The sequence below is a fragment of the Canis lupus genome, chromosome 31 (genome assembly GCF_003254725.2).
Source record: "Canis lupus dingo isolate Sandy chromosome 31, ASM325472v2, whole genome shotgun sequence".
Lineage (NCBI taxonomy): Eukaryota > Metazoa > Chordata > Mammalia > Carnivora > Canidae > Canis > Canis lupus.
The window spans coordinates 37,582,677-37,605,706 of record NC_064273.1 but is presented as its reverse complement, the minus strand read 5'-3'; the positions used below and the strand labels follow the sequence as shown (position 1 = coordinate 37,605,706).

At 54.1% G+C, this 23,030-nt stretch overlaps 2 protein-coding genes across 9 annotated transcripts in view; one reads left to right on the top strand and one right to left on the bottom strand.

Moving 5' to 3' along the window:
- CSTB (cystatin B) overlaps positions 1-23,030 on the top strand; it is a 449,713-nt gene that overhangs the window by 383,295 nt on the left and 43,388 nt on the right. The window lies entirely within an intron of this gene.
- Positions 1-23,030, bottom strand: part of RRP1 (ribosomal RNA processing 1) — a 132,601-nt gene that overhangs the window by 81,074 nt on the left and 28,497 nt on the right. For 2 of the 5 annotated variants that reach the window (XM_049104577.1, XM_049104581.1), the window contains exons 13-14: positions 13,263-13,382; positions 4,855-5,093 (exon numbers count right to left, since the gene is read on the bottom strand). In XM_049104577.1, the coding sequence (XP_048960534.1) occupies positions 4,870-5,093; positions 13,263-13,382 (344 nt within the window). In that variant the 3' untranslated portion in view covers positions 4,855-4,869. Of the gene's footprint in view, positions 1-108; positions 155-4,854; positions 5,094-7,817; positions 7,964-13,262; positions 13,383-23,030 lie in introns of those variants that run through there. The other 3 variants (XM_049104579.1, XM_049104578.1, XM_049104580.1) reach the window with 3 other exon arrangements.

Genomic DNA, 23,030 nt, shown 5'->3' with positions numbered 1-23,030 from the left:
ATCCTAGACACATCGGGGGCAGAGGAGCCCTGACCTCACAAAGGAGGCTGGACTCCCTCTTGGTACCGACAGGGAGGGCGTGTCCCCACGTTGCTGAAGCACACTCACCTGTCCACACCTTCGAGCACTTGCGTGCTGCTCCCATTGGCTGTTTCTAGAAAGAGAACTTTCAGATCAAAGAACAGAACGCTCTCCGGGAGCATGAACCGGTGCAAAGGCAGGCAGAGGCCCACGCTGCACACCCGCAGTCTCCCGAACCCCTAACCTCCGGGCACGGGGAGCAGTTCGGGCCGAGCTGTCTGGTGAGGTGGGAGGCTGTACTGCTGCCCCCCGAGGCCCACCAGCCCTGTGCACAGGGTCCCGGACGGTCCCGCCAGCAGCGGCCCCTGCCTGGGGGGAGGCGGGGCTGAGCCTGAGCCCCTCCTGTGGGACCCAGTTTGCAATCCCTGCTCCTTCCGTCTCCTCTCTCCGGGAGCTCCTGGCCCGAAGGGGCCCATGGGCTCCAGAGAAAAAGACGTCCCCGCCCGTGCGCTACCTCCGCCCAACGGCTGCAAGGGCCGCGCCGATCCCTGGAAGAGGCGCAACAGCAAGATTGGGCTCCCCGGGCCCCACCCGCCTCCCTGGGCTAGCGCAGGGGCCCCCCTCTGCTGGCCCGCATGGTCCGCCCACCCTCTGCCCAAAGAAGGGAGAACACAGATAAAATCCAACATTGGCCTTGGGGAGTCCGGATGCTGCGGCTCTGTCCCCGTGAGCCCCCACAGCAGCCCCCGATTTAACCTCCGCCTGGGGCAGGGGTGGCCCAAGGACTGAGCCCCGAGTCTAAGAAGTTCCAAGACACCCCAGCCCTTGTCCCAGCTGGAGGACAGCACCTGCAAACACCGGGGGGGGGGCGTGTTCAGGAGAGGCCCATGCAGGTGCCAAGCCAGGGGCACAGGGCCTGGTGATGGCTTGGCCCGAGTGTCTGTGTCCTCCCCCAAACTCCGGTTAAACCCCCCATGCGATGGTATTGGGGTGGGGCCTCCAGGCTGGGCAGTGTGGAGGGTGGGCCCTCCCGGATGAGCTGGTGCCCAGGCACCCCCTCAGCCCGTCCAGCACGTGAGGACACGTGTGCCACCCGGACCCAGCTGGTAGCCTCCAGAACACGAGCCTCCCAGGGCCAGGGGCCCAACAGAGAGAGGACAGCCCCCCCAGTACCCCTCTCACACCGGGTTCACCGAGCGCCGTGTGGAAAGGGGAGCATCCCAGGCCTCCTCGGTGGCTATGGCACCCCTGGGTCCCCGCACGACGGCAGCCCGCTGCCCCCGCCTCCCACCTCCCCGCCCCGGGCACACGGACCTCCAGCAAGCCCGTCCTCAAGGTCAGCAGGATGCCCCGAGCTCAAGGGGAGCTGAACCCCCGCAGCTGCTCACGCTGCCCCTCCACAGGGCTCCCCACGAGGCTCCTGGAAGCCCCTCACCCCAGCCGGCAGCACCGTGTTAGCCGCAGCTGTCCTCTGCTCTGGGACCCACTCGAGAGACAAATGTGCCAGCTGGCCCAGGCTGCGGGGGGTCAGGGACACGGGATTTCAGGGTGCACATCGGTGTGTCTGTGCCCCTGTATCAGCACTGCCGGGCAGCCGAGTCCCCCTGTCCCACGCGGGGCGCATGCCAGGGGCCCTAGGTGTGGCGGCCCCCCAGACACAGAGGCGCCTCTGAACCCCACCATGAGTGTGGCCTCGTTCGGGAAGGGGTCTATGCGGGAAGAGGTGTCCTGAGGGAGGACGGTTGTGTGACCGCAAAGACGGAGATGGGAGCCGTGCGACCACCAGCCAGCAGCACCCGGAGCCCGGGAGCTGGACGGGGTGACCTCGGGGCCCGTGGCCGACACCCCGATCTTCAGCATCTGGCCCCCAGAGCTGTGAGGACACAGTTCCGCTGTTGTTGGCCCCCAGCCCCTGGTGACTTGTCACGGCCAACCCAGGAAGCTCACACACCGGGCAGGTGGCTGACCCGTGAGCGGCAGGGGAGAAGAATGGTCCGCCACCGGGGTGGACAGAAGGCGGGGCGAGCCCCCTGCACCCCCACCCGCCGTGCTGCGGACACTCCCGCCGGGACAGCCCCCGCCCCCACCTCCTCCCGACAGTGCAGGCCTGACAAGCTGCGCATCACCTCCGTCGGGGGCCGTGGAAAGTAGACCTAGGCTGGAAAGCATCCCACCACCCTCGGTCCCGCACCCATCTCACCACCTTTCGCAGCATCCATTAAGCACCCAGTGTATACCCAGTGTGGGAGGCAGACTTCTGAGGCAGACGCCAAGATTCCCACCCTGGGTGCGCCCCCCGTCCCCCCGTGGCCCCCCGCCCCAGGCCGGTGCTGCTGGAGGGTTCTGAGGACGTCATTAAGGCTCGAACCCCTGAGCTCACGTCGGGAGACGACAGGAGCAGCCTGGCCCGAGCACGGGGCCCCTCACATGTGGGTCCAGAGCCGCAGCAGATGACACAGAGACCCCGACAGGAGGGGACAACCTTGAGGCTGGCTTTGGAGAGGGAGGGGCCCGTGGGAGGCAGCCTGGGGGGCCACGTGGGCAGGACACTGAGTCCTGCTGACACCCAGGGCAGTGGAGGGAGCCCCGGCCTGCACATGGGGCGCCACCAGCCAGCATCTCGAGGCGGGGGCCCAGCTCCCCCAGCTCCCATGGGCACGACACCATCCTCACACCTCGGGCTGATCCCAATGGACTCCGCTTGGCGCCCCTTGCAGGGACCTCGAGGAAGACGGCCGTCCTTCGGCGCCTGGCCTCTGTCACTGAGCACGACACCCGGAGGCACGTGTGGGGCGGGACCGGCCCCTTGTGCGATCCCCGTGCGTACAGCCCGCAGGCTGGTCCCCGGGCCTCCGTGACAACCCCCGGGCCAGGGCCCATGCGGGCTGTCAGGGTGACGTGAGCTGGCCAACAAATGTCCCCCCGAGACTCTGCTCCCGCTTCTTCTGGGCGCAGATGCAGGAGGGGGACCACGGTGTTGCGTGGGGACTGGCTTTGGGTGTTTGAGGAGCTGCCAAACGGCCCTCCACAGGAGCCGTGATTCATTTTTGCTAACATTTTCAAGATCTTCTAAATGAAAACCAGAGCAGACAGTAGGAAGTGAGTTGTTTGGCCTGAGAGGTGGGAAGAAAGCCCCTCCCCCAGGTCTCATGGTTGGGGGGAGGCATGCATCCATCTGTCTGTCCATCGTGGGCCTCCCCCACACCCAGGCCCATGGGGAAGCCTCAAGGCCTCACGTCACTGTGCTTCCGGCTACGACGGAGTCATGCGTGGTGCTCACCCGGTGCCGGCCTCCGTGCAGGCTCCAACCCCAAGTGGGAGCCCTCCCCACCCACCCACCCCCTCACCCCTCACGGAGACCCCGGCCAGCCCCCTCCTGCTCTCCGGACTCAAACAGACCCGCTGGGGAGCCCTCTGCACCCCCCTGAAAGCCTCCCCCTTCCTTCCCGGTGCACGAGGCACGCCAGTAGTCTCCACATCAGAACTGAATCTGGGTGGGGGTCCATCTGGCCTCCGAGAGGTGATCGCAGCAGGGGCATTTCCAGCAGACCTGCTGAACTGCACCATCTGGAACGTTCTCTGGCTGAGACAGCACCAGGAGGCAGGCCCTGCTGTGCAGCAGGCCTTGGGTTGGAAGCGCCTTCAAGCTGCTGTCCTGGGTGCCCCGAAGCCAGGATGAGGGGGGAAGCCCCAAGGGCCCTGGAGCAGCCTGCCCCCTGCGTCCGGGGCGCTGCGGGCTCCCTGTGCGGGGCTGAGCCGCTGGTCTAAACCACAGGGCTTGGGCTCCAAGCCTCTATCTGCTTCTCTTCACCAGGGGTGGCCACCTGACACCCTAAGCCCTAAATCTAGTCCATCAGCTGGAGTCAATGAGGAGGATGGGTCAGAGCCGTTGCTAATGCCCCCGTGCCAGCCCCGCACCCATAGCACCTGCCCGTCTTCAGCCACAGGGGACAGGCAGCAGGCCAGCGGAGGCAGTCGCCATGACCCCTGCCCAGGGCCAGGTCAGCACAGCCCGCCCTGTTTATCTCATCTGTTACCTCAGTCCACAAGGCAGCCAAACGTGCCACCGCTAGCCTGTGTCCCCCTGGAGCAGGAGGGGATCCGGTCTAGCCCGAGGCAAGAGTCCCTTTCCCGGAAGCAGGAAGCGGCTCTGAGAGGCTATGGGAGCTGACCACACTGGGCACCAGCTGTGCATGCTGCGGGGATCGCCCGAGGTTAGGGACCACGCTCCAGGGCCCGGCGGGCTGGGGCATGGCACTCTATGTGGGCCCCGGCCTAGAACTCGGTGCCCTCCCCTGTAGAATGGGACAAAGCAGCACCTGCCCCAGCGGGTTGGGAGGAGAAAACAAGTTGACGCATATGAAGAGCTCCGCAAGGGACCTGCCCAGACACTTGGCACCGTCAGTCCGTCACTCCGGCCCCAGATGGCTTTCTCGGACCCTCACTTGATTCAAGGCCCAGGAGAAGCCCCAGCACTGCCAGGCTGAGGCACCTGGTCTCGGCCCAGTTGCTCCTCCTGACCCGCTGGGCCCCTGGCTTGTCCTGGGCATTTTGCTTCCCCACGGGCAGCGAGGGTGCCAAGGTCCAGGCCTATGCCAGCGGGTTTGAAGTCGGGTCCACCAGGAGTCAGTTGGTAAGAGGGAATGAAACACCTGGCTGCAATTCCCTTTGGCCTTTCTGTCCACTCCGGACGCTCGGAGCACTGCCAGCTGCCCTGACCTTCCACACACTCCACAGGACAGTCTGTCCCTTTTCATCCCTGAGGCCTATGTGGCCAGGTTGTGCCATTCGTCCCTAGACCCCCATCCTGGCCTTGCTAGGGCCTCGCTGCAGACAGAATGAATTCCCCTACCCTGTGGGTCTGGGCTTGGCCCCGAAACCTGTCGATGGAAAGTGGGGAGAAGTACCAGGGAGGCAGTTCCGAGCCGAGGCAGCCGAGTCTCCTCCCCGCATGGTGAGGAGGTGCCCGGGGGTGGGGGGGGGGTCACTGCTCCTCAACCTGGGTCTGGAATAACACATGTGGAATGGAGCTGAATCCCAAGTCCATACAACACAGCCAATATCAGCCATTTCTGTAAAAAATGAAACATTTTTTTTTGCAGAAATCTGCAGCAAAGACTGACTAGTCAGTACAAGAGTGTGTCCACTGTGCCCGCCCAGGGAAGCGGCGCATAAGAGAAAGGTCGAGCAGCCTCTCTACTAAAGACGGCTTCATGTGAGGAAGGCAGCGTTCCCAGATAGGACACTCGCAAGAACCCTCCACGCTGCTTTTTCTATGTAACCTATTGGCTACGGGACTGAGAAGGACGTGGGCAAGTGGTAGGGATGTGGGTAGGAGGAGAAGGTGACAGCCATGGTCAGGACTAACTTTTCCAGGGCCAAACACGGCTGTCTAAAGACCTTTGGCTTAATTGAGTCACTCAACAAAGGCCAGGTGAGTGTCTACAGCATGGCACCCAGGCCATGGCAGTGAGCAAAGAGTGACAGGGCCAGAGCCCCTGCAGGTGGAGCTGACTCTCTCCTGGGAAGGAGAGTCAGCCGACAAATAGAGACATACGTAAAACACCTAGAACGTCAGATGGTGACAAGCTTTCCAGAGAGGTGTGTGAACTGGGGAGGGGGATGCGCCCCTGGTGAGTTCGGGGAGCAGCCAGGAGGCCAGCGTGGCTGGTCCGGGCAAGGTTGCAGGCGTGCAAGGCCTCGGGGGTTGGGAAGAGCCTCTGGCCTTTACACCGAGTGAGCCAGGAGCTGCTGGAAGCTTCTGAGCAGCAGAGTGGTCAGGGTTAAATACTGAAGAAGCGCCCCCCAGGGTGAGGCTCCCCTAAGTCAGTCCCGTCACTAGTACTCCTTTCCCACATGACAGGTTGCAGGCCACTAACTGCGGGAAGCACATGCTGCGTGACTCCATTTACATCAGGCATCCAGAACAGGTGCATCCATAGAAACAGAAAGTGGGTTGGGGGGTTTCCTGGGAGGGGGGTGCGGGTTGGGGCTGGAAGGATAAGAAGGCCGATAGCTGAAAGGTATGAGGTTTCTTTTCTTACTCTTTGAAAAATCTCCCCCTTTATGTCCCCTTGTTCACTCAGTTAATTTGGTCCTTTACTGCCTCCAAATATGAGGGTATTTTTCAGGTGTATGAAAAAATACAGGATCTTTATACATGTAAACCTTTTAAACATGAGTCTGATGCTGAAAATGTCACCTTGTTGTCCACAGAAGCGGCTTGTTTTGTGGACGATGAAAATGTTCTAAAATTGAGTAGGGGGATGTTTAGACACATCTGTGAATATGTAGAAACCCCTTGAATTATATACATCAAACTGACGATCATATGGGATGTGAATTATATGCCAATAAAGCCATCTTTATTTTTAAATTATTTTTTAAGATTTCATTTATTTATTTGAGAAAGAAGGGAGAAGCAGACTCCCTGCTGAGCAGGGAGCCTGACATGTGGCTTGATCCCATGACCCTGACCGAGATCATGACCTGAGCCAAAGGCAGATGCTTCACCAACTGAGCCACCTAGGAGCCCAATAAAGCCATCTTTAAAAAGTTGGAGCGTATTTTAATGATTGAAGCCGCAGCATTAAAATCCCTGCTCCTCAGAGACACAGTGACATTCATCTCTGCCTCCACTGTGGTCCAGGTCCCAGGTCAAAGTCCCAGCCTGGCCCCCTCCCAGTGGGCCCAGGGACAGGACTAAGGAAAGGCATTGCTCCCAGTCCTGGGCGACCCCACACAAGAGGTTAATTCCTGGAGTGGGCAAGGGGTCTGCAGACCACCGCCTGGGGCTCCAGGCACAGCAGAAATGATTCTGTATGACAAAATAGAATTTACAGCTGCTTTAAGCTTCACCCTCCCTTTTTTTTCTATTCTTTATAATTCGGCAGGCTTGGTAAATCAGGTGTCAGGAACACGGGGGTGCTTCTGAGCTGTTCCCCAAGTTACTGTGTAACTCAGAAAAGTCTAACTAGTTTAGTTAATTCCATGTGATGCTCTGCGCGCCATGAAGGGAAGCTGGGAAGGTGCTATTTAAATCCAAAGTCTAATTTTTGTCCTTATCTGAAAGAAGCAGCTGTGAACAGTACCTGCTTCAGACAGCTGCTATTAAATGTAATTGTTTCTTAGCTTGTGAGTTTTCCTGTAGTGAGATTTAGTGCCAGCGCCTGTGATATAAGTAAATATGTAAAATATACTAGGATGTCAGCAGGAGGTACGAAGACAAGGCTCCCATCAATTGACTGCTTCCTCAGGACTGAAAACATTAAAAATGCCTTCTCCTTCCCCTGGTCTGGCCTGGCCCACTGTGGTCCGTGGCTGATGTCACTACACTCTGCTGTTCTCCATGGCCTTCCCCACCGGAGCCTGGTCTTCAGCACCACGGCCAGCTCTAGATATCACGTCTGGAAAAGAAACTTTCTGCTCAGCTCAGATTTTTTTGTTCCATTCCCATGTTTTTTCTAACTCATGCTATTAGATCCTGGACCAACTACATTCTTGTGGGCTCCCCTATGACCTCTGTCCACCAGCTGAGATGACATGGCCAAGAGGTGCCAGAAGAACCTATAGCCTCTAGATACATGGTCTGCCCATGAATCATTTTCTTTCCAAGGTGCCTAATCCCCAAACCCAACAGACTGACCATTGTTGGTCACATAGATCTGAGGGCTTAGCACCCCACCAGAGCTGGACTAGTGACAGGGAGTGCCAGCCATGCATCAAAATTAGAAAGAGAGAGACTATTTCAGACAGAATTTTATACTGTATTTGATGTTTAAAAAGAGGGGATCCCTGGGTGGCGCAGCGGTTTAGCGCCTGCCTTTGGCCCAGGGCGTGATCCTGGAGACCCAGGATCGAATCCCACGTCGGGCTCCCGGTGCATGGAGCCTGCTTCTCCCTCTGCCTGTGTCTCTGCCTCTCTCTCTCTCTCTGTGTGTGACTATCATAAATAAATAAAAATTAAAAAAAAAAAAAAGAAAAAGCTTCAGAAGTAGACACTTTCAGAATATAGGATAAGGAACTCCAAAAATCTGTTTTTCCATAAAAGCAATGAGAACAATGGCAAAATTTATTAAAATTACTATTCAAATTTTTAGAATTTAACCAAAGGTTTGCAACTCAAGAAATTCAAGGAAAACAGCTATATCTCAGAAAGAACAATGAGCTTTGAGGTCATTTTAGCTTGCCCCATTCCCAACCACCTCTTCATCCCTGAAGTGGTCCTGAAAATCAACAGCTTCATAATCCCAGGAATCATAAAAACCAGCAGCCTAACATCCACTGGAGGAGTGATAATATTTTGGGGGTTTGCAAGAGCCCCATCTCCTGATAATTATCATTATTTGGCCTATATGGTAGTTCCCTGGAAACCCAGAAATAAAGACAAGCAAGGCTTATCTTTATTTGACCTGACTCAATCCTCACTTCTTGTGAACAGCTTTTTCCCTAGGGTGATTGTTGAAAACAATCAGTGGCAATTGTTTAATATCACAGCTGTCTGAAGCGGTATTACCTCAATTGAGGTGAACAAGTTGACCAAAAACTTAAAGGGAAAAGCTGAGGAATAAGATGTCCACAGGGAGCCCTGAAACATCTTCATATTCTCCTGAGAATCCAGAAATTAGAAATCATTAATAGAAAGAAATTTGAGAAACTCACAAATATGTGAAAATTAAACAACCGACTCCTAAATCATCAATGGTTGAAAGAAATCACAAGATAAATGAGAAGATACTTCAAGATAAGTGAAAATGAAGACACAACATACCAAAATGTAGGAGATGCAGTGAAGTAGTGGTTGGAGGGGAATATATGTCTGTAAATACCTATATTAGAAAAGAAAGATCTCAAATCAGTAACCTAAACTTCCATCTTAAGAAACAAGACAGGGAAGCCTGGGTGGCTCAGCGGTTTAGCGCCAACTTCAGTCCAGGGCGTGATCCTGGAGACCTGGGATCTCCCTGCATGGAGACTGTCTCTCCCTCTGCCTGTCTCTGCTTCTCTCTCTCTGTGTGTCTCTCATGAGTAAATAAATAAAATCTTAAAAAAAGAAACAAGACATAAAAGAGAAAACTACCCCAAAGCAAGTAAAAGGAAGGAAATAATAAATGACAAGAGAAGTAAGTGAAATTAGAGAATAGTAAAATAATATAGAAAATCTGTGAAACCAAAAATTAAAAAAAAGAAACCAAAAGCTAGTCCCTTAAAAGATCAACAGAATAGATAAATTTTGTTAGATTGACTAACACACACACACACACACACACACACACACACACAGAAGACTCAAATTACTAGAATAGAAAGAGGAGACATTCCTACTGACCTTATAGAAATTAAAAGGTTTATAAGAAAACTATGAGCAATTGTATACCAAAGAGTTAAATAATCTAGATGAAATGAACAAATTCTTAAACAGACAAACTACCAAAACTGACTCAAGAAGAAAGAAAATCTCAGGAGCCCTATAACAAGTAAAGATATTGAACTGGTTACTTTTTAAAAATTACCCCCCCGACACACACACACACAAAAGGCCAAGATTACTACACTGCTAATTTCTATCAAATATTTAAGGAAAAATGAACACCAATCCTTTATAACTTCTTCCAAAAAATAGAAGAGAAGTCAACACTTCCCAGCTCATTCTATGAAGCCAGTTGTACCCTGATACCAAACCAGGCAGATATGACAATCAAAGAAAACTATAGACTAATATCCCCTACAAATATATACAGAAAAATCCTCACAAAATACTAGTGCACCAAATCCAGCAATATATAAAAAGAATTCTATACCATGACCAAGTGGTTTTATTTCAGGAATGCATGCTCAGTTCAAAATATGAAAATCAATCAGTGTAAGACATCATATTAATAGAAAATATGATCTGCTCAGTAGATGGAGAAAAAGCATTTGGCTAAATTTAACACTTTCATGATGAAAACTCTAAGGAGCCAGGAATAGAACTTCCTCAATATGACAATGGACATCTGTGAAAACACAGCCAAAATCATATTTAATGATGAAAGACTGACTGCTTTATCCTTAATATCAGGAATAGGACAAGGATGTCCCTGCTCACCAATTCCATTCAGCACTAAACAAGAGATTCTAGCCAGGGCAATTAGGTAAGAAAAAAAATAAAAATCACTTATTTGAGGGCACCTGGGTGGTTCAGTTGGTTAAGCATCTGACTCTTGATTTCAGCTCAGATCATGATCTCAGGGTCATGAGATTGAGCCCCGTGTTGTGCTCCATGCTAGGTGTGGCACCTGCTTGAGATTGTCTTTCTCCCTCTCCCTCTGACCCTCCACCTTCCCCTCAAAAAATGCACTTATTTGCAGATGATATGATCTTCTATATTGAAAATCCTAAGAAATCCACAAATACATTATGATAACTAATAAACAAGTTCAGCAGAGTTGCAAGATACCAGCTCAATATACAAAAATCAATCGTATGTGTAAGCACTAGTAATGAAGAACCAGAAAACAGAATTAAGGGTATAGTTCCATTTATAATAGAAAAGTAATAAAATAGGAATAAATTTAACACAAGATGTGCAAGATCTACACACTGAAAACTACAACATTTTTTTCATTCTATAAGTGAAAGAAATTAAAGAAGATCTAAATAAGTGGAAAGATTTCCATGTTTGTGGATCAAAAGACTTAATATCATTAAGATGACAATACTCCCCAAATTGATCTACAGATTAACTCAATCTCTATCAGAATCTCAATTGTCTTTTTTTTTTTTGCATAAATTAACAAGCTGATCCTAAAATTGCATGGAAATACAAAGGACCCAGAATAGCCACACAATCTTGAAAAAGAAAACAAAGTTGGGAAATTCGTACTCCCTGGTTTCAAACTTACTCTAAGCTACAATAAACAAAATGGTATATTTGGGCATAAGGATATATAGATAAACCAAAAGAATAGAATTGAAAGTCCAGAAATAAACTCTTACATTTATGGCCAATTGATTTTCAAAAAGGGTTCCAAGTCCATTCAATTAGAATAGTCTTTTCAACAAATGGTGCTGAGACAACTTAATATCCACATGCAAAAGGATAAAAAGTTAGATCCCCGCCTCACACCATACACAAAACTTTACTCAATGGGGACCTGAGACCTAACTATAAAAGTTACAATTATAAAACTTTAAAAAGGAAACATAACTACAAATCTTCATGACTTTGGATTACACAATGTTTTTTCAGATATGACACCAAAAGCACAAGCAATCAAAGACAAAAATTAATTGGACTTCATTAAAAACTTTTGTCCTTCAGGGGACACCATCAAAAAGTCCAAAAAACAACTCATAGAGTGAGAGAAAATATTTGCAAGTCACACGTCTGGTAAGGGACTTGTATCCAGGACATACAAGTCAACGATAAAATGACAACCCCATTAAAAATGGGCAAAGGACACAAATACACATTTTCCAAAGGAGACCTACAAATGGCCAAGAATCACATGAAAATATGTTCAACATCATTAGTCAGAAGGGAAACGCAAATCAAAACCATAATGAGATTCGTTTCACACCCACTAGGATGGTTATAATGAAAAAGACAAGGCACGAACAAGCGTTGGTAAGGACGGAGAAAACAAGCAGAACTCTCTCATTCATTGCTGCTGTGACCATAAAATGGTACAACCACTTTGGGAAACAGATTGGCAATTTCTCAAAAGGTCAAGAGCAGAGTTACCATCTGACCCAATTCCACTCCTGGGTATATACCCAAAGGAAATGAACACACGTTCACAAAATATTTGTGCATGAATGTTCTTGGCCGCCCTATTGCTAACAGCCAAAAAGTAGAAACAGGTCAAACGCCTCCAATCTGACGAACGGATAACGAAGTCCGGCACACGTACAGGGGAGCACTGCTCTCCACCGTGAAAGGAATGAAGGCCTGACACAAGCTGCCACATGTGACAGGAGGGGGAGCAAAGGCATGGAAATGGCATGTTGCTGGACAAGACCAGCTGGATCTGTGCGTGGGAAACGGTCTTTCTCAGAACACAACCTACTTTCCTGAGGCTATCTGCATCACCTTCCCACTAGAGAGGTGGGCATGGTCCCCAGGTCTCAGCCAGAGCATGGTGAGCTCTGTGACAGCACCTCGTCCCCGCGCCACCATGTGCAGAGGGGTCAGGAGAGATATCTAAGGCTCGAGAGAGTTGTTCCCTGAGCAAGGAGCCTCCCGCGTGCAGTCCGGTCCCTGGACCTCTTGGCGGCTGCCTCTGGGGTTACTGCTGTCTGTGGCGTGGAGGCAGGTCTGTGGGGACGAGGCAGGCACACTATGCTCTGGAGCAGGGGAGACACTCAGCGAGGCCAGCATTGGGGGTTGGCGGACATGGGTGCCCACGGAGACACCAAAGGAGATGTGGGGGTCAGCTAAGTGTGAGGGATGTGCTCTCCAGGCCTGCTGTCCCAGAGTGCTAGCATGGCCTGGAGCAGCCTCGGGGGTCTGGCTATACTGGGGACTCTCTGTGGCCCCGCTCTGCCCCAGGGACACACACTGTGGCCCACCTCCGGAGGCCCACGGGACCACTGGCTGAGTGACAGAGAAGGCTGGCGCAGCACCCCGTGAGATGGCCCAACAGCCCAGGGCTGACCCCTCATCCACATCTCCCAAGGAAGGATGCACACCCATGTGCACACGCACGTGCACACATACACACAGACACATTTAAAAAATAATTTATCAGGAGGCAATTCACACAACACGAAATGAATCATTTTAAACTGAATGATCAGGGTGCCTGGGGGCTCATCTGGTGAAGTGTCTGCCTTTGGCTCAGGTCGTGATCCCGGGGTCCTGGGATTGAGTCCCTGCATTGGGTTCCCTGCTCAGCGGGCGTCTGCTTCTCTCTCTCCCTCTGCTCCTCCCCCTGCTTAGGTGCTTGCGCGTGCTCTCTCTCTCTCTCTCTCTCTCAAATAAATAACTCAAATCTTTTAAAATAAGTAAATAAATAAACTGAATGGTCAGTTGCATGCAGCCCCCATGCCGCGTTGTACAACCACCACCACCTCCATCCCTCCAGGTCACACTCCTACACAGTAGCAGTCCCTCTGCCCCCCATGACCTCCAACCTGCCTTCTGTTTCTGGATGTACCCGTTCTGGGTGGCTCATGTCAATGGAATCCTACGACATGGTCCTTCTTTCGCTGAGCATCATGGGCTCGGGGCCAGTCCATGTTATAGTGTGTGTCCGTACCTCGGTCCTTTCTATGGCGGAGCAATGTTCCAGTCCTCGTGTGGATGCCCACATCGTGTCTATCCCTTCGCCATCGGTGAACGCTCCTCTGGCCACGGTGGACAGGGCTGCGAGGAACACCTGCGAACAGGCATTTAGTTGAGTCCCTGCTTTTGGTTCCTCGGGCACATACCCAGGAGCAGGACCGCAGGGCCATATGGAAACTCTGTTTAATCCTCTGAGAAGGGGCGCCTGGGTGGCTCAGCGGTTGAGCATCTGCCTTCAGCCCAGGGTGTGACCCCAGGGTCCTGGAATGGAGTTCTGCATCGGGCTCCCCGCAGGGAACCTGCTTCTCCCTCTGCCTGTGTCTCTGCCTCTCTCTCCGTGTCTCTCAGGCATAAATAAATAAAATCTTAAAAAAAAAATCCTCTGAGAAAATGCCACAACATTTTGTAAAGCGACCTGTGATCTGACATCCTTAGGCAAACAGGGAAACAGTTATGCTGGAAAGCTAAGAAAAGCATGAGCAGGGCGGGAAGGTGGACGGTGGCTGCCCAGGGCCGCTGGGGTGGAGGGGGAGGATGAACTCCCCTCCGAGTGGCTCAGAAGTCCCTGGAAGGCTGACCTGGGCTGGCCATGTTTCACAGGGTCCCTCCGACCCTGAGTGGTGTGGCTGTCAGCTTGCACGGGTCAGACCCGAGCCAGGGGGCAGGGATGGCTCTTGAGCACACCCTCTGCAACCTCGGGATGTCCCCACTTCAGGAACTCCCTGGAAACCACTACCGGCTTCACACCATGGGCCACACCTGCCCTCACAGCCAGCGGCTGCCCTGCTGGTGGAGGAGACCCAGGGACACGTGGCCCTCACCCTCCTCTCCAAAGCCACAGAACTGTTCAGGAGGGTCCAGGGAGGGACAGGGGTCGGTGTGGGCCTGGGCCGGGGAGGGCAAGCCAGGGCTGGTTCGGCCTGCTGATGGGTGGCGTGTGGGAGCGGAGGGCACGGGAAACAGAAGAATCTGGTGTTTTATCTCGAGTGCCAATAGCAAAATCCAGAGTAGTTCCAAAAGTCCCAAAGATCACACCACGTTGGCAGCCTGTGGCTCAGCTTCCGGGGCCCCGGGAGCCAGGTCACACGGCACACTTGGAAAAAAGCCTTAAAAACAAAAGCACGTGGGCAGCCCAGGTGGCCCAGCGGTTTAGCGCAGCTTTCGGCCCAGGTCCTGATCCTGGAGACCCGGGGACGGAGTCCGGAGTCCCCCGTCAGGATCCCTGCTGGAGCCTGCTTCTCCCTCTGCCTGTCTCTCTCTCTCTGTGTGTCTGTCATCAATCAATCAATCAATCAATCAATCTATCTTTAAAAAAAAGAAAACAAAAGCACATGAGCCCAGGGGGTGCCGTGAGGTTTCTGTGCCTGCAAGGCTGGCGAGAGGGAGGCAGAGTGTGGGACCTCGGCAGGAAGGGCTGCGCCCCCGCAGGCCCAGCCCCGCGCGGGGGCAAAAGGGGGCAGGGGAGCCCGAGAAGGGCTTCTGGGGGGGCAGCGGAGAGTGGGCTGGGGCCGTGTCCTCAGAGAACGGGGTGCTCCTGGGGGGCGGGCCTGGCAGGGGATGTGGGGCCACCGTGGGGGCTCCCTGTGGCCAAGCCCAGGTCATAAAAAAGAGCAGTGGGTGATGTCGACCGCACGATCCTGACTAGGTGACAGCCCACAAGTCCAGGGTGACACCAGCGAGAGAGTGAAGGAGAGGAGGCAAGTGTCACTTGTCACCGGGAGGCGACATGGATGCCTCACCGCGCAGACTGGCCTGGAAAGGTAAGTGACCATCCTTCTTCCTCCTGCCCTTTCCCTGGTGACCAGGAACAGCTCGGGAACGGAGGACAGCCATCACTGCACGACCACTGACCGTGTGGGTGATTCGGCCGGGGCGCCGGGGCCGTTCTGCGTCCTGAGAAGCGACGGTGACCCCCGGGACTTCAACAGAGCCCCGTCATGGTGTGCAAAGTCTCGTGCTCACTCTGCGTCAGTCACGGGCACCGGCACGGTTGTCGTTTGCTGCATCCGCCCATCGTTCAGGGACGAGCCGGACGTCCGTGCGGCGTTAGGACCCGGGACTCCCCGCCGTGACACTGCTTCGCGACACTGCTCAGCCGGACACCCCACTTGCAGGTGCCACTGGAGATGGAGGAAGCGGCCACGGGGTCCCCCAGGAATCAACCCAGCAGATCCAAAACGCAGATCCCAAACCTCAAACCATCGCGCACAGAGGGCAGAGGGGACATGGGGCTGTTCCTCCACTCGGGGGCCAGAGGCTCCAGGCCGCTGCGGGGGCCACGGGCCCCAATGGGCACCCATGTGACCCACTGAGCACAGCAGGGGACACTGGGGTAGCGACTGGATCTTGCATTATTACAGTTACTGGATAATTCCTGTGAGTTTCCTTATAGAAACACACGAAGCCAACGTGGCCAATGTTAACCGTTGCCACGGGAAACACAAAAGGCTTTCAAGACACTCCTGTTCCCACTGCGTATCCGAGTGAGGGGACCCGCCCCACGCGCTGCAGCCACACACACACACGAGGCAGGACGCCGAGGCAGGTGGGGAGCCCGGCCGTCCTTGATGGGACCGGAGGCTAAAGAGATGGGCAAAAACGTGAAAACGACGCAGCGCGTCTCATTCAGGTTTTTGTCTTTGGGAACCTACAGGGTCTGGTGGTGGTTGTTTGGTTAATGAAAACGTGTTAATCACGTTAACGGGAGGTGAGTCATCAGAAGAGCCAGCTTGCTCTCTGTCCACCAGGCGAGACGCCAGCAGTCGGCACTACGAGGCCCTTGCAGAGGCCTGGCGGAGGCTCGGCCTCCCGGCCTCCAGAATGGAGAAGGAACAAGCGCTTGTGGGCCCGGGGCTCTGCTCCTGCGGCCCAAGCCAAGCGGCTGCACGGATCCTCGTACAAGTGTCTTGCGAGCGTGTCTTTTCATTCCTCTCCGTAAAAACCTAAGGGAGCCGTCGCCGGGTGATGAGGCTTTGTGCAGGTACTTCCAGATGCTTCGCCAAAGGGTTGCGCCACTTTACACGCCCCCTCGGCAGTGCTCCACCGGGGCGCACCATCTCTGTGATCGTAGCCATCCCAGCGAGTGTGCTGGCGGGTGCCGCTGTGGCTTCCACTCTCACCTCTTTGGTGTCTAATGAAGGGGACCGCCCCGTGTGCCTGGTGGCCTCCCGCAGGTCTTCTGTGATGAGTCTGTCCCCATCAGTTGAGCTGTCTTCCTGTTGTCGAGCCAGGTGGTTCTTCGTGTGTGCAGATACGTTCTTTACCAATATTTCCTCCCAATCTGCCACTTGCCTGTTTATTTCTTTTTTTTTTTTAAGATTTTACTTATTTATTCATGAGAGACACAGAGAGAGAGAGGCAGAGACACAGGCAGAGGGAGAAGCAGGTTCCCTGCAGGGAGCCCGATGCGGAACTCGATCCCGGGACCCTGGGGTCACGCCCTGGGCTGAAGGGAGGCACTAAACTGCTGAGCCCCCCAGTCGTCCCTTGCCTGTTTATTTCTTAATGATGTCTGTTGAGGAGCAGAACGTTCAGGGAGTCCACTACATCAGGTTTTCTCTCCTGGTTATGGCTCTCGGGGTGTTACTTTCGAGTTACGTTGAGAAGATGTTCCCCCTTTGCCTCTGGAAGGTTTCCAGTGTTGGCTTTTACGTGCAGGTCTCCATTTGCCTTCTGAGCACGGCGTGAGGTAGGGATCAAGGGTTGTCATTCCCCATGTGGGACCTAGTTTCAGAATGACTTATAGAAAAGACTCCCTTGCCCCCCATCAGATCGCTTTAGTGCCTTTGCTGAAGATCGAATGAGAGCACGAGTGGGGTCTGTTTCTGGGCTCTCTACTCTGCCCGTCCATTGATGCATTTGACGTTCTTTGCCTATACTACACTGTCTCGATTGCCACGGTTTAAGAGTGTACTTGAAATCCAGTAATGTGTCCTCCAACGATTTTTTTTTTTTTTTTTTTTGCCAAGATAGCTTTAGCTATCCTAGGTCCTTTGCATCCCTATACAGATTTTAGAGCCAGTTTGTCAATTTTCCCCCATGAAACTCTTCTGGGACTGGGTTGGGATTTTTTTTTGCTAAATCACTGGATTGACTTGGGAAGAATTGTGTTGTTTTTAATAATATTGAGTCTTCCAAAACACTGAATATGATATATCTCTCTGATCATTTGGATTTTCTTTAATTTCTCTCACTATATCATTTTTTTTACGTGTGTGGCTTATTCATTACTAAAATCATAATGTTTTATGGCAAAAAGCTGGAAAATGCAGCAAAGTCATAAACAGGGGAGAAAAAAGAACTCCACAGTCCTGCCTACCACTCCGGGGGCATCGCTGCTAACTTCTTGGTGTGCTTTCTTCCAGTCCCTTTTCCAGGCACAGTTCCTGTGTTTTCACTGTATCGCTGATGTGACGTTGCGTCTACAGTGTGCACCTCGCATCAATGACCGAGGCGTGTTGTAGCAAACCCCGTTGGTGCCTGTCCCACGCGTCCTCAGGCTTCTCCAAAAGCAGCTCCAACACCTGTTTCTTGCATCTCTGCCCGAGGGTGGCTCCGGCCACAGGGCTGGCGTGAGACGCACATGAAGCCACGGGAGTTCCCATCCATTGCAGAGCTCTGCTGCCCATGATCCTTTGTGGGAGCGTTTTGAGGGTGTTCCTTGGGTTCCGCACAGTCTCTCGGGGTTCCCACCTGGCTCCCTGCTCATGAGAGAAAGCACTCTCTTCTCCCTTTCATCCTTCCCATCTCGCACCCCAAAGGGACCTCCATATCTCGAGGTGGATGTGGCGGGAACCCACAGTAAGACACACCCCCCCACCCCGGTTACCGTAGTTCTTTGGAAAATTATGATTCACTGCATAATATTCCATCCAATATGTTCACTATTGTTTTCTCAAGCCTTCCCTCTTTATGGTGAGTTTTCTACTCTCAGAGAAGTGCCATGAAGACCAGAGTCATGCATGATGTGTTTTTGGTATTTGGAGTAAATTTCCGCAGGATCATTTCCCAGAACAGGGATTTTTTTCTTTTCTTTTCTTTTTTTTTTTTTTTTTTTTTTTAGGGCTCTGAATTTATGCTGCCAAAATGCTCTTCTGAAAGAATTAAGCCAATTTAGAGTCCTTCCAGCAGGATATATTTTATCATATGCTAAGTGGCCCATATTTTCTAAGAGGAATTAGCATGTACTCTTAGCTTCTGGAATGGGAAAATAAAATCTGAGTGATTTTTTTTTTCACTTCAGGAAAAAAGAAAAAAGAAGTCTTCCCCTTTGGGAAGAAAACAGGCACGCCACTGATTTTCATGGGGTCTTTCCATGTCTCTCTTGTGCGGTGAGTTGCTGCTATTTCTGTCAAAAAGGCTGATCAGAACGCCCACCGAAGGGGAAGCAGCAGCACCCACAGAGATAAGTTTCTGGGCCATGAGTTGGGTCTGTCCTATATTTGGAGCAACTCAAGAACACTTCACTGAGGGCCAGGATTTGAGAACAAATTGCTTTTTCGTTTTCAAGTGTTTTTTTTTTCACTCGGCTGAAGAAATGGAATAAGGTGAGCAAGCGTGGGTAGGTCAGCAACACAGTTAATGGAAAACAGGTTATTTAAAACTAGCTTTTTATCTTGGTACCCAAATAATCCCACCAGTTAGAGTCCCTTGGCATTCACCTCACCCCGGAAGAGCAAGACTCGAGGGCGTCACTGTGCCTCCCATTGGTTCCCACGGTAAAGAGGGTAATGGCCACCCAGAGAGGTCCTTGTGCTGGTCCCCGGAGCTGGGAATCTGTCCCTCTACAGGGCAGAGGGCACTTGGGCGACGGGATTAGTTTAAGGGTCCGGAGATGTCCTGGACGGGCTGTGTGGACATGGGGTAATCACAATGTCCTTTCGAGGGGGAAGCAGAGGGGCCTCCGGATGGCTTGGTGGTTGAGCATCTGCCTTCAGCTCAGGGCATGACCCTGGGGACCTGGGATCGAGTCCCACATCAGGCTCCCTGCAGGGAGCCTGCTTCTCCCTTTGCCTGGGTCTCTGCCTCTCTCTGTATCTCCCATGATAAATAATAAATAATTAAAATATTTTTTTAAAAATGAAAAAACAAAACAAAAACAAAAACAAAGGGGAAGGCGGAGGGTCGGAGCCAGAGGAGGTGTGGTGGCGAAAGTGGAGGTTGGAGGGATGGGGCTGTGCTGCTGGCGGTGAGGATGGAGGAGGGTCGCCAGCCAAGGAGGGCATGTGGCAGTCGGAAAAGGCAAGGAAATGATCTTCCCGGAGCCGCCAAGAGAACAGCCTCGTCAAAGCCTCCACGTTAGGACTCCTGACCTCCAAACCCTGAGGATCAATGTGTGGTTAGCTCTCACAGGAGCCACAGAAGGCCAGTAGTGACCTTCTGCTCTCTTCTATCAAAGCCTCTCCCAAGGGGCGCCTGGGTGGCTCAGTGGTTGAGCGTCTGCCTTCAGCCCAGGGTGTGATCCCGGGGTCCTGGGATCGAGTCCTGCATCGGGTCCCCACAGGGAGCCTGCTTCTCCCTCTGCCTGTGTCTCTGCCTCTCTCTCTGGGTCTCTCATGAATACATAAAATATTTTAAAAAAAAAAGACTCCCCAAAAGTTTCTCAATTGGAAAATCTGTTGTCTAAACACCACATTCTTGAAGTGTCTGCCTATTAATAATTAATTTTTAAATAAATAAACCGGCTTCCCAAAGGCAGCGACTCTGAGCAACCAAGGATGGTCCGTGCTGTCCGTGGGGACCAGGGACAAGCTTGCAGGCCTGGGGACAAACCCAGAGTGGGGGTGGGGGGCAAGCGGTGCCAGAGAGTAAAAACTAGCCATAAGTTTAGAAGAAAAATTGATTCTATTACATATTAGATTTAACATAAAATGGGCATCTTTACAAAATCGCCCATTAGTTTGCTCACTGGGCTTCACTTGTGCAACAGGCCTGCAGCATGTGTGCGGCCGGAGCGGCGTAGGTGCCACCTCCTCCGGGACGGCCGTCCGCACAGGCGCCCCCTGCCCGCTTCCCTTGGGAGGAGGAGAAACCACGGAGCACACGGCACCTGCGGTCCTTCCATGGGTCTCAACGCGGCCTCCTGCCCACGAGGTAGTGCTTGCCAGAAACTTCCATTCTCGGTTCCAGGGCAGAGGGACAGACTCGGGGCTACTTCTCCAGAGCTGGTCTCTGCGTGGGGGTGGAGGGGGGGCAAGTGGCCAAAAGTGCAGAGACGCCGAGAGGAGCAGATCCTAGTCACGGACTCCTAGCTTGTTCGTGGCTTTTGAATCCTGAGGCTCAGCGACTTGTCCCGGGGCGCCAGGGGAGGGACCATCGGGGCGGGGTGGGGGATGATCGGAGGCACCCCCGAGGGGCTGGGCTCTGAGGGACCACCCTGGGGCCGGGTCCCTGAGGCGCACACCCCGGGCAGGCCCCCGGAGCCTCCACAGAGGCAAGGAGTGAGTGAGCGACTGCTGTGCGTACGGAGTCACCTCCAAAATAATCTCTCCAGGACAGCCCTGAAGACACGCAAGACCACTATAAGCTCATCATCTTCGCTTTCTTTTTTTTTTTTTAAAGATGTTATTTATTTACTCATGAGAGACACCGAGAGAGAGGCAGAGTCACAGGCAGAGGGAGAAGCAGGCTCCATGAGGGGAGCCCGACGTGGGACTCGATCCCGCATCCCCAGGGTCACGCCTCAGGCTGAAGGCAGGCGCTAGACCGCTGAGCCACCCGGGGATCTCTCATCTTCGCTTTCTGGGTAAGAAAAGTGGTGTCCATTGGATGAAGGAGCGGAAGACCCCCCCCTTCCTCTCTCAGCCAGGTGACCACTCTGCCTCCCGGGACGGGGCCCCACAGCCCACCTTGAGCTCAGGGCGAACCAGCAGATGCGCCGTCTGGCCAACCCGGGTTTTCTGAACACCGCGTGCTACCCAGCAGCTAGAAATAGGCCCAGTGGCGTGGGCGCCAAGGAGGGAGACACTGGCTGAGACGTGACTCATCTACAGCTCTCGGATGCCAGCACTTCTAGAAACAGGTATTTTGGGTTCCTTCGGAAAGCGCACCACGGATGGAGAGGGAAAGCCCTCTGGGCCTGAGGCTTGGGCAGGGATGGGGCGGGCGGGCAGGCGGGCGGCGTGCTCGCAGGAGAGGACAGAGGGCAGTGAGCGAGGGGCCCCAGGAGCACAGGCTGGTGGCAGGGGGTGGGGGCAGTCCTGAGACGCCACTCCCCACTCAACCACGGGCCAGTTTTGTCCTAAGTCTCAAGACAGGACTGGGAAAGGGTCCAGGACAGAACAGACCCTCACGGGGAGGGACGGCCAAGGGCTCTGCGGGGCTCACACGTGGGTGCACCCCCAGCAGGAGGCTCCGCGGGCCTCCCAGCGATCCCAGGGCGCTGCCCCAGATGAAGCAGAGGCGAGGTCACCTGGGGACAGACACAGAGTCACGAGGCCTCAGGGAGCAGTGCATCTGCTCCAGCCCCCGCGGGTGGTAGGTCCAGGCTGGACTCAGCGGGGAGCAGCCCCAGGGCCGCGGGAGGGAAGGGGACAGCTCCGGCCCCTGCTGGTCTGACCCACGATGGAGTCGGGGGAGGGGGGCACCAGGGCTGTGGGAGAGAAGGGGACAGCTCCTGCCCCTGCTGGCCTGACCCAGGATGGCGACTCCCGCAGCCATCAGACACCCCCGGCTCCTCTGGGGGCACAACCAGGGAAGGTTCTAGAAGCCCGGCTTCTCACAGAAGGGAGCACCGCTGGGTCACGCGCTTCCCCTGTTTCTGACTGCAGCGGGATCAGGCCCCAGGGACTCAGCTGAGGAGGCTTGGCGGCGGGGATTCGAGATTCGGGGCTCTCTGACACCGGAAGCATGGGGTCACTCGGCAGCAGGAGCAGGGCCCCCGCCCACGGGGCCTAGCTGGGAGATCCGGGTCACTCCCGTGTGGGCTGCTGGGGCGCCGGGCCCCTCGGCCCTCCGCTTCCAGGACTGTCACCAGCGATGGAAATGCTGGGGCTCCCGGGCTCTGTTCCACCCAACAGCCCCATGCAGCAGCCAGCTGCCTGCCCCCCACCCCCACCCCCTGCCTGCTGGCCCGTCCCTGCAGCGCCCTCCCTGCCCTGAAGATGGGGCTCCCTCCCATCCCAGCCTCCCCCACCCAGTCTGGGCCAGGGCAGGGCTCCGACGGAGAGGACCGGTGATTAAAGCAAAACATTTAAAGTCTCTTAAAAAAATTCAAAAAAGTGATTAATCTTAGCAATAGAAGAGGATGGGGGAGCAGGGTCCTTCCCCCCAATAAACAAAATTTGATTATTCAAAAGCCCCTTGTGCCTTATTTTAGATATGAAGTTAAATTCCGTATTTGAAGACAGATCCAAGCGGTGGACGCAGACCACGTGAGCTGGGGGCCACGCACCCTCCGCCGGCCCCGCCCTGGACAGCTCAGGAGTGATGGGCCCCCCTGGGCTCCAGCCCCTCCCCCTCCGGGGCTGTGACCACCGAGTCCAGACGCGTTTGTGCGGAAGCTGAGCTTGGGAGGGTGCGCGGGTCCGTGGGCCCTGTGCTCATCCCCGCGCGGTGGCCTGACCGGGGCCGGGGGAGGCGCAGACCCCTCCCCGCACGGCACCCCCACGGCACCCCTCTGTGGACCCCGGGGTCGGGGGCTCCGTCGGAGCCGGCATTCTTATGGGGACGCAGACCAAACTCATAGTGACAAACTGTGCTCAGTGCTGTGAACAAAACAAACGGGGGCAGGGGAGCCTCCCTG